The sequence below is a fragment of the Osmerus mordax genome, chromosome 1 (assembly GCF_038355195.1).
Source record: "Osmerus mordax isolate fOsmMor3 chromosome 1, fOsmMor3.pri, whole genome shotgun sequence".
Taxonomy (NCBI): Eukaryota; Metazoa; Chordata; class Actinopteri; order Osmeriformes; family Osmeridae; genus Osmerus; species Osmerus mordax.
Window position 1 is genome coordinate 8,191,838 of NC_090050.1, and position 16,906 is coordinate 8,208,743.

Below are 16,906 nucleotides of genomic sequence, written 5' to 3' on the forward strand. Positions count from 1 at the left end.
ACGGTACTTAGGAAAGATTTGTTGGATCAGATGTTAGTTTATTTCCTCCAGGAACACAATGACACTTATTGAGGGACTTGTTGGTTAGTTGTAACTGATTGAACTACTTGTGCTCACTTTGAAATATATTATTGTTGCTTGCTTTCCTCCACTCTCTTTCGAGAGCACTTTCGATGTTCATGTCGTTAAATTGTAATGTATTTAACTAGCCTACCTGCTCTTCTGGTTATTCCCATTGGCACTTATTTGCTTTTCACAATGCACGCTTCATGTTTGGCTACCCGCAATGTTTTTGGGGTTATTTACATTTACATTTAGTCATTTAGCAGACGCTCTTATCCAGAGCGACTTACAGTAAGTACAGGGACATTTCCCGGAGGCAAGTAGGGTGAAGTGTCTTGCCCAAGGACACAACATCAGTTGGCATGACGATTCCCTCACCGCTCAGCCACCTGACTCCCTAAACATATACAGTTAGGTCCATAAGTATTTGGACATTGACACCATTTTCATCATTTTGGCTCTGTATACCACCACAAGGGATTTGAAATGAAACAATCAAGATGTGCTTTAAGTGCAGACTTTCAGCTTTAATTTCAGGGTATTTACATCCAAATCAGGTGAACGATGTAGGAATTACAACACATTTTATATGTGGCCCCCCCCCCTTTTTAAGGGACCAAAAATAATTGGACAAACTAACATAATCATAAATCTAATTGTCACTTTTAATACTTGGTTGCAAATCCTTTGCAGTCAATGACAGCCTGAAGTCTGGAACCCATAGACATCACCAGACGCTGGGTTTCGTCCCTGGTGATGCTCTGCCAGGCCTCTACTGCAACTGTCTTCAGTTCCTGCTTGTTCTTGGGGCATTTTCCCTTCAGTTTTGTCTTTAGCAAGTGAAATGCATGCTCAATTGGATTTAGGTCAGGTGATTGACTTGGCCATTGCAGAACATTCCACTTCTTTGCCTTAAAAAACTCTTTGGTTGCTTTCGCAGTATGCTTCGGGTCATTGTCCATCTGCACTGTGAAGCGCCGTCCTATGAGTTCTGAAGCATTTGGCTGAATCTGAGCAGATAATATTGCCCGAAACACTTCAGAATTCATCCTACTGCTTTTGTCAGCAGTCACATCATCGATAAATACAAGGGAACCAGTTCCATTGGCAGCCATACATGCCCACGCCATAACACTACCTCCACCATGCTTCACTGATGAGGTGGTATGCTTTGGATCATGAGCAGTTCCTTCCCTTCTCCATACTCTTCTCTTCCCATCATTCTGGTACAAGTTGATCTTGGTCTCATCTGTCCATAGGATGTTGTTCCAGAACTGTACAGGCTCTTTTAGATGTTTTTGGCAAAGATGTAATCTGGTCTTCCTGTTTTTGAGACTCACCAATGGTTTACATCTTGTGGTGAACCCTCTGTATTTACTCTGGTGAAGTCTTCTCTTAATTGTTGACTTTGACACAGATACGCCTACTTCCTGGAGAGTGTTCTTGATCTGGCCAACTGTTGTGAAGGGGTTTTTCTTCACCAGGGAAAGAATTCTTCTGTCATCCACCACAGTTGTTTTCTGTGGTCTTCCGGGTCTTTTGGTGTTGCTGAGCTCACCAGTGCATTCTTTCTTTTTAAGAATGTAAAACCTTCACCATTTCAAGAAAGGGGTGGGTTTAATCTGACCTCCCCTCCCCCACTTCCCGTCCACAGAATCAATGGACGCCAGCAGAAAAACAGATTTTAGGAGTAGGGTTACACCAAAAGTTTACAATGCAAAACTGTGTCAAGCAACTTCAGATCCATATTTTGAACTTCTAGTAAACACCTTTTATTTACAATGAGAGATATGCCACCTAGTTCAAAAGTATGTTTTTACATTTAGTCATTTAGCAGATGCTCTTATCCAGAGCGACTTACAGTAAGTACAGGGACATTCCCCCGAGGCAAGTTGGGTGAAGTGCCTTGCCCAAGGACACAACGTCAGTTGGCATGACCGGGAATCGAACTGGCAACCTTCGGATTACTAGCCCGATTCCCTCACCGCTCAGCCATCTGACTCCCGTCTCATGTCTTAAAGAAACTATATCAGAGAGAGAGAGAGAGGCAGCAATCTTCAGCACGGTTTATGTAAGGCTTTTAAAAACTCTGCAGGGGTGAAAACCAGACCTCCACCCCTCGGCTTGAGGCGGTGGATGTTGGTGGTGTTGCATTTCCGATTAGGTAGGCCTACTCGATAGTCCGGTCAATTTTATTCTGTTAACTCCAGTCAACATACCCAAAACTATCTCCCCCAATAATTGGGTGTGCTCAATCATTGTTCTCTGTCATATATATTTAGGATTCCTCCGTCAGGAGGAATAATTATTATCCAATAATTATTATTATTGTCATTTATCTCATGAACACATTGGTAAAACGTTTTGAAATTTGGCATATTGATACAACATGCCACAAATACCGCCCAAACACAGACTGGCCCACATCAGACCATAGGGGGTGCAACAGGCCACGCCCAAATGTCCACTTTTCAAAGTGATGGCATTTCCACCCCATTGCTCCAATTCTTCTGAAACTTGGTGTGCATGCCTCATTTTTCATGAGGAACAAAAAAGCCTCAAGGACCCATAAGGTCCACCATGATGGATTTTCCTGTACAGTGATCATTTTGGAAAACCTTCAAAATTACTCTTCTCTTAACCAAAGATCTAATTGACTTGGAATTTTGTACAGATATGTATCATTGATGTATTTAAAAACCTTAGTTAAGACAGTTGAATCAAATACAAAATGGCTGAAAGGGGTGTATTTATGTAAATGTCCACATTGCCTCAATATGTTTGTGTCACTAAATCAAATGTCATTTTGAATGATGGTTTTTCAAACCTAATAGCCTTTAAGGTGACACCCCCCTGAAGTACCCTGCAAAGTTTCACCTTGATATGTGAAAATATGACTGAATTACAGCTGTTTGAGCTTGGACCAAATCTGACAATGCTTTCCTTATTTTATTATCCAGTTTTACCTGCCCCACTGGACAAGTTTAAAATCAAACAAAATAAAATGCCATGTTACTGTACTTGCTTGCAAATACTGAGGATAGCCTACCGAAGTTGAGTTAGCCAATGTTGTTAGCGATGCTAGCTAACGTTAGTTTGCTAGCTGTATATAACATTTCACTGGGTCTTGTAGCTGTTTGATTGACTGAAATTATTATAAAAATGTTATGTTCTACTAGCCATTTGCCTACTTTTGCAAAACACAGTATTTCCAAGCCCTGATAGTGTAACTGAGAAGACGCAGTAATTCCTCTTTCAAGTAATAAGCCCCCATTCAATTGTTGAACATTAAATTAGCTGCACGGTCTGTAGAGATATTTGGACAAAGCTGCAATACAGTACATAACAGAAAGTGTTTCATTCTGCAGAAATTGTGTAAATGTTTAATGTAACAAATAATTTTTGTTACATTAAACATCAATTGTAGCCAACTCACCACCAGGTGGTGATCAGTTGACAGCTTCGCCCCTCTCCTCACCCGAGTGTCCAAGACATTCGGCCTCAGATCCGACAACACGACTACAAAGTCTATCATCGAACTGAGACCTTGGGTGTCCGGGTGCCAAGTGCACATATGGACACCCTTATGCTTGAACATGGTGTTCGTTATGGACAAGCCGTGTCTAGCACAGGAAGTCCAACAACAAAACACCACTCGGGTTCAGATCGGGGGGGGGGCGTTCCTCCCAATCACGCCCCTCCAGGTCTCACTGTCATTGCCCACATGAGCATTGAAGTCCCCCAGGAGGACGACGGCATCTCCGGGAGGAGCGCTTTCCAGCACCACCCCCAGAGACTCCAAAAAGGGTGGGTACTCTGCGCTGCCAGTGAGGACCCGTCCCCCCACCCGAAGGTGGAAGGAGGCTACCCTCTCGTCCACCGGGGTGAACCCCAATGTACAGGCGCCGAACAGAGGGGAAACAAGTATTCTCACCCCAGCTCGACGCCTCTCACCGAGGGCAACTCCAGAGTGGAAGAGAGTCCAGCCCCTCTCAAGAGGAGACTGGTTCCGGAGCCGATACTGTGCAATGAGGCGAGGCCGACTATATCTAGCCAGAACCTCTCTACCTCGCGCACCAGCTCAGGCTCCTTTCCAGCCAGCGAGGTGACGTTCCATGTCCCTAGAGCTAGCCACTGCACCCGACCCCCATGACCCCTCCTGCAGATGGTGAGCCCACTGGAAGGGGGTCCCACGTTGTCTCTTCGGGCTGTGCCCGGCCGGGCCCCATGGGAAAAGGCCCGGCCACCAGGCGCTCGCCATCGAGCCCCACCCCCGGGCCTGGCTCTAGGGGGGGGGGGCCCCGGTGATCCGCTTCCGAGGCAGGGGCAACTGGGAACCATTGTTCTTTTTCTTCATGGTAGGATTTTGAGCCACGCTTTGTCTGGTCCTTCACCTGGAACCTGTTTGCTTTGGGTGACCCTACCAGGGGCATAAAGCCCCCGACAACCTAGCTTCCAGGATCATTAGGACACGCAAACCCCTCCACCGCGGTAAGGTGGTGACTCCGGGAGGGGTGAGTTGGCTACGATGGTGGGAGAAGATGCCGGTCAGGCCTGGCAGGCCCAAACGTAATGTGAGGGTCTGCTAGGAACGGCTGGCAGAATCCCATGTCAGAAGGAGTTTCAACTCCCACCTCCGGGAGAGCTTCGATCATGTCTCAGGGGGGGCCGGGGACATGGAGTCTGAATGGGCCATGTTCCGGGCCTCCATTGTTGAGGCGGCTGACCGGAGCAGCGGCCGCAAGGCGGTCGGTGCATGTCGCGGTGGCAACCCTCGGACCCGGTGGTGGACGCCGGAGGTGAGGGATGCCGTCAAGCTGAAGAAGGAGGCCTATCGGACTTTATCGGCTGGTAGGACTCCAGAGGCAGCTGATGTGTACCGGCAGGCCAAGCAGAAGGCGGCTTTGGCGATCGCGGAGGCAAAAACCCGGGCGTGGGAGGAGTTCGGCGAGGCCATGGAGAATGACTTCCGAACGGCTTCGAAAAGGTTCTGGACCAACATCCGGTGACGCCAGAGGGCGAAGCAGTGCACTGTCAATGCTGTATATGGTGTGGATGGTGCGCTGCTGACCTCGATGAGGGACGTCCTGGATCGGTGGAAGGAATACTTTGAAGACCTCCTTAATTCCACCAACACGCTTTCCGACGTGGAGGCAGAGTCTGGGGACATCGGGGGGGGGCCCTTCTATCTCTGGGGCTGAGGTCGCCGAGGTGGTTAAAAAGCTCTGCGGTGGCAGGGCCCCTGGGGTGGATGAGGTCTGCCCGGAGTTCCTTAAGGCTCTGGATGTTGTAGGGCTGTCTTGGTTGACACAACTTTGCAACATCGCGTGGACATCGGGGACAGTGTCTCTGGACTGGCAGACCGGTGGGTGGTTCCCCTCTTTAAAAAGGGGGACCGGAGGGTGTGCTCCAACTTTAGGGGGATCACACTCCTCAGCCTCCCTGGGAAAGTCTATTCAGGGGTCCTGGAGAGGAGGGTCCGTCGGATTGTCGAACCTCGGATTCAGGAGGAGCAATGTGTTTTTCGTCCTGGCCGTGGAACTGTGGACCAGTTCTACACCCTCGGCAGGGTCCACGAGGGTGCATGGGAGTTCGCCCAACCAGTCTACACATGTTTTGTGGATTTGGAAAAGGCATTCGACCGTGTCCCTCGGGGGCTCATGTGGGGGGTGCTCCGGGAGTACGGGGTACCGGATTCCCTGATCGGGGCTGTTCGGTCCCTGTACGACAGGTGCCAGACTTTGGTCCGCATTGCCAGTAGTAAGTCGAACTTGTTCCCGGTGAGGGTTGGACTCCGCCAGGGCTGCCCTTTGTCACCGATTCTGTTCATAACTTATATGGACAGAATTTCTAGGCGCAGCCAGGGCGTTGAGGGGGTCCGGTTTGGTGACCTCAGGATCGGGTCGCTGCTTTGCAGATGATGTGGTCCTGTTGGCTTCATCGGGCCGTGACCTTCAGCTCTCACTGGAGCGGTTCGCAACCGAATGCGAAGCGGCTGGGATGGGAATCAGCACCTCCAAATCTGAGGCCATGGTTATTGACCGGAAAAGGGTGGAGTGCAATCTCCGGGTCTGGGAGGAGATCTTGTCCCAAGCGAGCGGAGGAGTTCAAGTATCTCGGGGTCTTGTTCACGAGTGAGGGAAGGATGTAGCGCGAGATCAACAGACGGATCGGTGCGGTGTCCGCAGTGATGCGGGCTCTGCATCGGTCCGTCGTGGTGAAGAAGGAGCTGAGTCGAAAGGCGAAGCTCTCTATTTCCCAGTCGATGTACGTTCCTACCCTCACCTATGGTCACGAACTGTGGGTAGTGACCGAAAGAACAAGATCGCGAATACAAGCGGCCGAAATGAGTTTTCTCCACAGGGTGTCCGGGCTCTCCCTTAGAGATAGGGTGAGAAGCTCGGTCATCCGGGAGGGGCTCAGAGTACAACTGCTGCTCCTCCGCGTCGAGAGGGGCCAGTTGAGGTGGCTCGGGCATCTGATAAGGATGCCTCCTGGACGCCTCCCTGGTGAGGTGTTCTGGGCACGTCCCACTGGGAAGAGGCCCCGGGGAAGACCCAGGACACGCTGGAGGGACTATGTCTCTCGGCTGGCCTGGGAGCCCCTCGGGGTCCCCCAGGAAGAGCTGGTGGAAGTGGCCGGGGAGAGGGAAGTCTGGGCCTCCCTGCTTAGGTTGCTGCCCCCATGACCCGACCCCTGGAAAAGCGGCAGATGATGGATGGATGGATGATTTCATTCAATAATTTAATTTGAATAGTTTTCACACCTATCATAGTCAAAGTCATAGTTAAAACATTTATTTTTTAAAGAGCCGTTTGGGAGCCAAAAGAGCCAGCTCTTTTCAGTGAGCTGTGTCAAACGAGCCGACTCACGAAAAAGAGCCGGAATGCCCATCACTAGTTCTAATGACGACACAGCTATTTCATGATTGGCCAGACTCACACACGACAACTTTGAGGTAAATAAACACTCGACGACGACTTACAAAAAAACGTTGCGCCACCTACTCTTCTGGCGGTGAATTGTTTTCAGCACCCACAGCCTACGGAGAAACCATAAACGCAGTCTATCCGTCCGTATCCGTCCGTATCCGTAAGCCCGCCCATCCGTAAACGGAGTCGGAGAAGCATATTGCGGCCTTAAGTTTAATTATAAATAAAGTAAAGTAAGCAAACAGCGCTTGATTGGCCATGATTGACGTCAATGCAGCAAACCACGAAAAGCTGGAATGTCCGACTTCACAGAGCCGTTTTTAACAACTCCCCGACTGCAAGCGGCTACTCTCGCCAGTCGTTTCATGCAGCCGCAGTCCAGAACGCACCTGTAGTTTTCACGTGACGTCACGAGATTGTGGATTTGTTCCATTAACCCTTATGTTTACCATCTCTGGGGAGGGCAAACAATGCCAGCCGTCCAAATATACACGTATTTGCAGCTAACACTTCCTCAAGCTCAAGTAAAGTTAAACACAAGAATATACAGGTATATTAATTATGGTACTTTTTCTATAAAACACATCTTTATGTAATCGGACGGTTTGACATAGTTTGTTGTGTATCAAGGTGACCAACTGCAGTGGTCATAGTGAGTTAAAGTTAGCTAGTTAGCTAAATATTTGGGTTGTTGTGTTAGACACAACTAAACTCAAAATGCATTTGGAATTAAATGATTTGGAAATCCCATATCCGATATTCAACTGAATGTAAAACAAAGACAATGTGTGAGGCTTGTGTTAAGACTGGTTCTTCATACTAATATAGTATATGTATATACTATATATACATATACATATACTATATGGATCGCAAATGGCAAACACTTGCAGTTTGTGCCCATATATTTTCTTTAGCTAAGAGGTGATCCAAAGAAACATGGGAAGGTAAATTTGCCGGCTTTTGCTGCGTCTCAACGGTGTGAGCCGCTATCGCCAGCAGCTTTCTGTCCTCCAGGTCACCGCGGATGTCATGTGACTGAAAACTATGAATATACTTAAATGACTTCAGGATATACTGAAATGACTTCCGGAAATAGTGAAAATGTTCTCGCACACTTACATTCTCAAAGCTTCCTACTCATCCTTATAAAACTTTTGAGTGTTTCATATATGAGTGTGTGAATGGCTTTTCACATATGTTGATGTGAGTTTTCAGTAGTATGAATGCGTGCGAGAACCTTTCACATGTGAAAGTGAATGCGTTTCATGTGTCGCTGTCAGCATTTCACCGATGTGGATATGTATGTATAACTTTTAACATTTGAATAATGAATGCGTTTCTTATGTGTCGATGCGAGCATTTCACATATGTGGATGTGAGTTTTCAGTAGTATGAATGTGTGTGAACGTTTCATATGTGGATGTGTATGTTTGTGTAAGGACAGTCTGAATTATTTCCTAAATGGCCCCTCATACTATGGAGCTATACCCCACTTTTCTCAGGATATCATTTTTTTGTCTAGTAATTTGAATGTTGCATTCGAAAGAGGAGGCAAAGAAAATACACACTGCTGGGTGTTCGTTTTTTTTTAAGTCGCTTTTTTGCTCTAAAAAGCCTTTTAAAATGTCAATGACGTCATACAATCAGCATTCATTAGCAGAGTGCTAGCGTGTTATGGGCAACAACGACTCACCCTGTAAGAAATCGAAAGGACATAAGTACTCGTTCATTCAACTTTAGACCTATAATCCATGTTGAACTTGCAAAAGCTATAATCAAATCTGAGATTTCTCAACGACAATCAGGCAAAAGAAACAAATTTAGCCGTCTAGCTCCATAGACTCCCATTCATTTTGCACTCGCCCGCGATCACCCCCAGTGGAACTTTTGTGGAACTGCAACCAAATTCGGTACAATGGGGAGTGAACAGGCTCTCTGTAGACGGGCTCTGGTTTCGCGCTCTAGCTTGCCTCACTGCGCCACTGAGCACTTTCCATATAAATGAAAGGGGATGCCATCTTTAAAGAGCAGGCTCGCTGTGTCTACTTTATAAGTCTATGGTGAAAACCTACAAACGCTTCTAGACGTGAAGGAGATTTGGAAAAGGAGGATAGAAATAAGGAATGAAAGACTTGCAGAGGGCACCAGAAGACGAAGGATCTGAAAAGCATGGGAGTCACAGAGCACCATGCAGGTTATGGGTGAATAATATATTTGTTCGAGTGGGACTTGCAGAGACTCTCAGCACTTATGTCATGATGGTAAGACAATTCACCCCCCAGAAAGCATCTTAACACCAATTATTCTACAATAATTCAGAAGCAAGCATTTATTCACATTTAATCTGCATTAATGTGCATACTATTTAAAAGTACACTGTTACATATTAAGTAACATATCAATTTGTAATGTGGTATTTAGTAGCCTACATGTCAATGTGTGTGTCTCACAGGCAGACGCCCATCAGAATCAGAAGAATCATATAAGACATTCTATCAACACATATTATTACTATATTGAGATATTAATCTCAATATAGTAATTTGGGGAATAATGGAACTTCAAATTATTTGTATTTTTTTCTTGCAACCGGACGATGCCTCTGTTCATACATTGACTATGACAACACAAATCGGTCTCTATGCTGTCCCTGTCCCTATTGCAGGCTCGTTCTATGAAACAATGTGGCAATGGTTATTAATGTCACAGTATTAACATTTTCATAAGCATACAGTACGTAGTCACATGGAAGGGTCACAAAGAATATTAGTGGACTCCTAACGACAAAGTGGGCACTAGCAACCTTAGTTGATCTGTCAGATTATCTGTGAGTGTCAGATCCATGTCGCATGTTGACAGGGCTGCCAACATTTAAAAAAACCTTGGAGTGAGATTTGGTGGGTCCAACCAAAATGTTGCTGCGCACCCCCCCCCCCCCCCCCCCCCCAAGACGAGCTTTCACGGGTATTCGCGCGTCTATGTTGCTTCACTCGGTGTGCCTCGTCCATTACTGTTTACAACATTTGCAGGACTACTTGGTTGGCGTTGCCTTCTCAGCGTGAGAAATACAAGGTGTGGCGTGAGAGCGTGTGAAATGGTTGAAATGCGTGAGATGCGTTGGCAGCCCTGTGTTGACCACCTGTTGATAGTGCTATTTAAAGTTTGAAAGAAATCCAAGACACTCACAAATCTACAAGACAATGCCCTGTTACTGCTAATTATAATTTTGCTTTGAAAACAGCTAAGATTAATATTGTTCTGAGTTTTCACTTTCTTTTGTGGCTTATTTAGCACCAGTGTAAAATTGTGGCACATAGTTTGAGAATGGGAATTAGGTCATTTAATGCCCTATTAACCTACATAATCAAAAATAAAATCTCCTCTTTCTCATTCTACATTACATATGACTGTCAGAGTTTAATTTACATTTCATCTCAACTAAACTGTCATGAATTAAAACTGAAGCTTCAGTTGTTTTAAGTAGGTTTAAAACAGCCTCTGTTGAAAGTCACAGTGGATAACACCTGATGACACTGACACATGAAAAAACTGTAAAGCAACTGAAGCTTCAGTTTTAATTCATGACAGTTTAGTTGAGATGAAATGTAAATTAAACTCTGACTGACAGTCACAGTCTGGCTTTAACTGAAGGACAGTACATTGCTCAAGCTAGAATGTTTGTATTTTAATTGTAGGCTGCTCATGAAGTCAGTTTAATAACTTTGTGAACCTCATTCTAGGTATTTGGCTTGGGCTCTGTGGCGCAGGTAGTGACAGGACAAGGAGCGTTCGGGGAATACCTCAGTATCAACTTGGGGTTTGGCCTGGGCGTGGCTATGGGAGTGCACATTGGCGGTAGGATCTCTGGTAGGAACTTCCACATACTTCGACATGGGCCAAGGTTACACAGAAACAATGTGGGAGAATTACTTTAGCTGATAAAAGTGAAACTACTATAATTTCAATTAGAGGGTATTATTTGTTAACACTTTTGTGATAGTAAGTTATAACAATTGAGGTCTTATAACATGTGACTTGAAACTAGTCCTTTATGTGTGTTTGACATGTTCTTCTATGTCTTTTAGGGGCCCATATGAATGCAGCTGTATCATTTACCATGTGTATATTTGGCCGACTCAGTTGGAAGATGCTGCCCCTGTACATCCTCACTCAGTTCATTGGTTCATTCTTAGCAGCTGGAACTGTTTATACTCTTTACTATGGTAAGAATAGCAAGAAGTAATTGCTTACAATGACCCTGAAAGTGAGTCAAGTGGTAGATTTTGCCTATGTCTCGCTACTACTTACACTTGATGTAACATTGTCTTAGAAACATTTCACACGTTCAACATGTTCTATTACTGTTGCTTTCTTTGTGCTTACTCCATCTAATTGTTAACTTTTCTCCCCAGATGCCATTTATCACTATTGTGGAGGGAATTTTACTGTCACTGGACCCAAAGCCACAGCTGGGATCTTTTCCACCTACCCAGCACATTATCTCTCATTACACACTGGATTCCTTGACCAAGTGAGTGAAAGGACATTCTGCTGGAATTCTTTTTTAACAAGACTCTGAACCAATGACTTTGAAGTCAAAGCTTTCTCTGGGCAAAACACTAGTAAAATACTTCTGATTTCAAAATAACTAGTTTAAAAATAACTAGTGTAAGAACTGAGAATATAAATTCTGCACATTAATCCCCCACACATTTCCAGAATATACAGAATAGTAACTTTTTTTAAATTCATATTTTGAAAAAGCAAGCATCTGAAAATAAACAAAAAAACACAAATACATATCTCATTGTAACAACAATTCAACAGACAAGAGTACAGAACCAAGAATGCTACCCTAGGGCACCTCATATGAATTGAACGGAAGTATTTTCTGTTTGTGGATGTGTGTTTACCAGGTGTTGGGCACTGCCATGTTGTTGCTGTGTCTGATGGCTCTATCAGACCAGAAGAACCAGCCGGCTTCTTCTGGTGGAGAACCTATAGCAGTGGGGCTACTGGTGCTCCTTGTAGGGATCTCCCTGGGCAGTAATAGTGGCTATGCCATCAACCCCACTAGGGACCTCGGGCCCAGAATCTTCACTGCGATTGCAGGTTGGGGGCAAGAAGTATTCAGGTTTGTACCTGAGTTGGATGCAAATGTTGGGAGCATTATACAATGCGCAGGTGTTCCGTAGTTGAAACAATTATGGTGTTCAAAATATACAGTATACTTTTTTTTTGTGTCTAATTCCAGAAGTTTTTCCAATATCCTTTTATATGCCTTCATTATTTGAATATTACTCTTTATCATGCTCCTTTGATGCAGAATAAAAAGAAAACTCTTTATTTTTCCTTTGTACAGGGCGGGTAAGGGTTGGTGGTGGGTACCTGTTGTAGCCCCACTAGTGGGTGGAGTAATAGGTGCGGCCATCTACAAAGTGTTTGTGGAACTGCATCACCCTCCCAGCCATAACCAGAGGGAGCTAGTGGAACAGGAAGAGGCTGCCCCTCTGAAGCAGAAGAGCATTTGCACCGAAGTGTGCGTGTGAGATTTAGTTTAGTGTGTGAAGAAACAGAAGAATACAGAAGAAACACTCCAAATATAATGAAGGAACACAGACAACAGGAGAGAAGAAGGAGATTTAATGTCATTGACATAAGTCCAGGCAATTCTCCTGTTTAAGCATTTTTTTTGTATTTGATCTAATGTTGCAGAAAGGCCTAAAACAATATGTAGTGAACCAACGTTTCCCTTAAAGTACAGAAAAGACTGTTACTCCAACTACAATATATGTATTACAGACAAAATGAATAAATCAAGAAGAGCAGAGAATTTGGATTGTGTTGATGGGACTCGACCAATGATAATGCGATTCCCCAAGGCTACCTTAGAAATCTGTGGGAGCTCCTAGAAAAAACCATGTGCCAACGCTTGGCAAAGATCACAAGGCAAAAATCATTATAGAACAGGACAATGCATTAGTGTCTTACTGCTTAAAGTTAATTGGATTAACATAGTCATATAGACACATTCAATATGAAAGAGTCAGAAAGAGAGGCGATCCTCTGATCCTCAAAGTTTCCGATACAGCACAGTAGCAGCATTACCAAAGAAAACAAATAATCTGAACCCAATCACCAGCATTGCCACAGATAAACACATATGCACACACAAACACGTACAATGGGTTAATAAATGATAAATATGCAGGAAAAGAGAATGCAAGCCCATCCTTTAGAGGACAACAATGAAATATTTAACTGGAGTCTCTATTTTTCTTCTTTAAGGACTGGAAGCAGCAATGTCTTCTCTTATCACTGCTTTTGAAAAAAGCCACTCAGTGGCCACTTGCAAACATAAAAAGTCAGCATTAGCAATTTGTTCAGCCAAAGAAGGTACCATATTTTAATTGTTCATCGCTTAGTTCCACTGTGCCTCCCGGAACTCCCCTGCCCCTTGGTTGTAGTCCCAGTACCTCCTCCTACCCCTGCCTGAGTAGACTGCTTCTTTTTGGGGGCCGGGAGCTTGGTTTTGCCCTTGAAGGCCCTGATGGGGTCCAGCTTGTTGATGTGCGGTTCCCCAGCCGGGTCGGCTATATTGGGGTCACAGTGGAACGTGAGGGGCTGATAGAGAGCTGCCCACTGCTGTGAGTGAGAGAGACAGTGGTAGCATTGAACATTTGATTAGGATTTGGAAAGTGGATAGTTTACATTAAGCCCATCACTATGAGATCATTGTATTTGATGAGATAACTGGATATGATTATTTAGGATCTTGATATGACACAACTTTCTATGCACATAATGTCATTTTGTGTCCAATTATTTGCTATCATTTGACTCAATAACAATATTAAGAACCTACAGTGAGACGATATATAATGTTGCCTCATAGCAGACCTTTTTGGGTTATTGAAGTAAATGCAATTTTATTTTGAAATTAGGTAAGCTAGTTGTTTAACAAACCTTAAAGATTCCTACACAGATGTCCCTACAACATGTTTGCTTCAATGTATTATTTACAATCCCCAATACTTACTTTCTTCTTAATAAAGGGTGTGTCATGTTTTTATCTTAACGTATTTACTGTTCTGTGGTTAAAGGGAATACTACTTTTACATTGCGAATTATTTTGGGGGATTGCTTTTAGAACAAGTGGATATGGTCTGTAGTATTTGGTATTTCAATATATTTTTACATTGTCACTTAATGTGCTTTGGCAACAAGTGGTGGCATCAAGTGGTGAATCAAATGCAGTGAGATACATGGCATACAAGAAAGATTTTGTTAATTTGTACTCAACATAAGTAGGGTGCAGGTATAGAGGTATATATATATATATATATATATATATATATATATATATCAAGGTAAGTTAAAAGGTAGCTTCACTGAATGCAGACAGAGGGCCAAGGCAATTCCTAGGAAAGTAGCCAGATGGCTAAGGACCTCACTCTCATACCTTGGCCTGGGGGCTGAGTCCATAGGGGGTGAATGAGTACTGCCACTCGGGCAAGCCCAGGTGGGTGATCATAAGGCGGTAGTAGGCAGTAAAGGTGGGTGTCATGTAGTGCCAATACAAAGAGCGGTCCAGGAACCACACATCACATTGTTGGGCGACCACACCTGGAATCAATGTTAGGGTGGAGTCAAAAAACAGATATGAGTTTCTGTGATGCAGCCTACTGTTTCAAATTACTATGAAGTACTGTCAATTCAGGATTCCAAAAAACTATCATTCTAAATTACAATGATACAGTATATACATGTTGGAAAGGCTGCATTTATATTATACTATTTATGATTATTCAATTAACTGAACTGCATTGTTAACGATATTGGGCTGTTGCATCTTTGAATATAATTTTCAGATGTGAAGATTTCAGACCAGAAGATGACTATGTACCTTTTGCACAGTCTTTGTACACCAGACAGACTTTTCCATTTCCATTGCAGGGGTCAAGCTCAAAAATACGGCTTCTTGAATCAAAGCAAGGCTTCGCTAGACCGACATCTGGCTCTATGAATGAAAAAGCAAGGCCAAAGAGAGAAAGAGAGGGACTTTAAATCCTAGCTGTAAGAATCATCATAAATACAAACACAAACCCTTTTCTCACCTTCGGTTTCATCCTCCCCATAGTGCAAGTCGGCCAATGTGGGTGCACTAGGGAGGGAGAACAAAGACGATGACTGAGACAGTGGTTTTAGTTTGGTTATGCTGTTGACCACCATACATCCCACAGGCACCGGCTCATCTGAAAGAAGGACAAAAACATCAGAAAGGATAATGTCTATGTGCAGTGGCGATTTTAGACTATTTTTAGGGGTGCTCAAGCACAACTTAATTTCATCTCAGCACCCCTAAAAATAATTATACATTTGAAAAAAAAAAAAATATTATGAATTATTATTATTATCCTAAATACGTTTTAGTGCTCTAACGTAAGAGTCTGCAAACATGTCTGTTAGTGACAGATGACAAACAATTACAGGTTCAAAGGGCTTTAAACAGGTTTAATATCCAGTGTCGCCATGCACCTTTAACGTTGGTAGTCTGCCAGTAAAACCAAAGGAGAAGAAGTAGGTAGTTAATTTCATGGCGCAGATTTCAGTTTTTTCATTCATTCAATATTTTGCATAATAATAAATAAATCTATTAATTGTTATTCAGTGAAATTAGTGATGTATTAGCAAGGGGGTTTAACACTTTTGCAAGGCACTGTATCCATGTCACATTCTCATTGGGGGCTGAGCCCCCCTAAAGGTCTGATCCTAGAATCGCCCCTGTCTATGTGGCAGGTAACTTTGTGCTGTGGTAGCTTTGCCTCTTACGTCCTTCAGAGATGTTAAAATGCATGGCTATCATGTATTCACTTTGAAGAATGTAAAATTCTACCCGCATGAAAAGGACCATGATTCCATAAATGTTCTGAATTGGATAGAGTCCCTGCTGCAGAAACCTACTGTCCAGTTTGACACTCCATGTAAGAGTTAGGCCGTCTGTTGTCAGATAGAAGTCTCTGAAGTCCTCAGGAAGAGCACAATTGTTGTTCTGAAGGAAACATGTCTTCGTAAATTATTCAGTACTTTGCATAATTTTGTCTTAGTATGCTCTACTACAAAACACACACAGTACACTTTGTAAGAGTTGTACGCACATACTGAATTGTCACAATTCAATCTCCCATTAGGCTTAGAAGTATAACATTAACTATTAGCTATAATCGTCAAAAACACGAATCTATTTACTGTAAAAGGCCTAGCTATAGATGATTTGTGAGAATCCAACACTACACATGGTTGGAATAAAGCCAAGCTACATGTTTCTGGAACATATGTCAACTCCACACCTCACATATGCTGAATTACGTTTATCGGGAATATACATAATTCTGAAATATGACATTTCTCATTGAATTAGTGTACCTGTTCCCATGACAACAGACTCCGCTTCTCCGCAGGCTCTCTCTCCACAAAACGGATGTCCATCACTCCAGGCATACTCTCTATCACAGTTAATTAATTTTTTGTTAACAATATAAAAATGTGTTGTATGGACTATTGATAGCTGAGTAGCCTTATAGGTAGCTAGCAGAACAAGCTTGTAAATGATCAAAACAAGAATGCCAAAGCAATAATAGACAACTACTGTAGGCTCTACCACTAAGAAGAGGATGCTTACCAAGCATTCGAGTAATACCCAGTGTCAGTCTTTCAGCAACAACTTTCAATGTTAATCCTTCTCTCGCTTCTTCCATTTCACTGAGGGAAAATTGGGTCAGAGATAAATATTATTGATGATATCAGTGACCAGTGTTAACTGTTGTAAGGTTTCTGATGACACTGGACAGCTAGCCCGAGTAGCACTTCGCTCGCCACCAAAACATAGCTAACATACACCAACCAAG

The 16,906-nt window shown here is 43.7% G+C and overlaps 2 protein-coding genes across 3 annotated transcripts; one reads left to right on the forward strand and one right to left on the reverse strand.

Moving 5' to 3' along the window:
• The first annotated feature begins 9,038 nt into the window (after positions 1-9,038).
• Positions 9,039-12,619, forward strand: aqp7 (aquaporin 7). The gene is made up of 6 exons (XM_067234510.1): positions 9,039-9,259; positions 10,739-10,865; positions 11,084-11,221; positions 11,411-11,529; positions 11,915-12,132; positions 12,361-12,619. Exons 1-6 carry the CDS (start codon positions 9,122-9,124, stop codon positions 12,545-12,547), a joined length of 927 nt encoding a protein of 308 aa, XP_067090611.1. The 5' UTR covers positions 9,039-9,121; the 3' UTR covers positions 12,548-12,619.
• Positions 12,620-12,626: 7 nt separating this feature from the next.
• tpgs2 (tubulin polyglutamylase complex subunit 2) lies at positions 12,627-16,881 on the reverse strand. 2 transcript variants are annotated; one of them, XM_067234521.1, is made up of 7 exons: positions 16,681-16,881; positions 16,425-16,504; positions 15,963-16,050; positions 15,116-15,253; positions 14,905-15,018; positions 14,461-14,624; positions 12,627-13,643 (listed from the first exon to the last, which is right to left on the reverse strand). In XM_067234521.1, exons 1-7 carry the CDS (start codon positions 16,754-16,756, stop codon positions 13,413-13,415), a joined length of 891 nt encoding a protein of 296 aa, XP_067090622.1. In that variant the 5' UTR covers positions 16,757-16,881; the 3' UTR covers positions 12,627-13,412. The 2 variants fall into 2 exon arrangements, with proteins under 2 accessions (XP_067090622.1, XP_067090631.1); XM_067234530.1 differs by having other exon boundaries at positions 12,627-13,591; positions 16,681-16,835.
• Between the last annotated feature and the right edge of the window lie 25 nt (positions 16,882-16,906).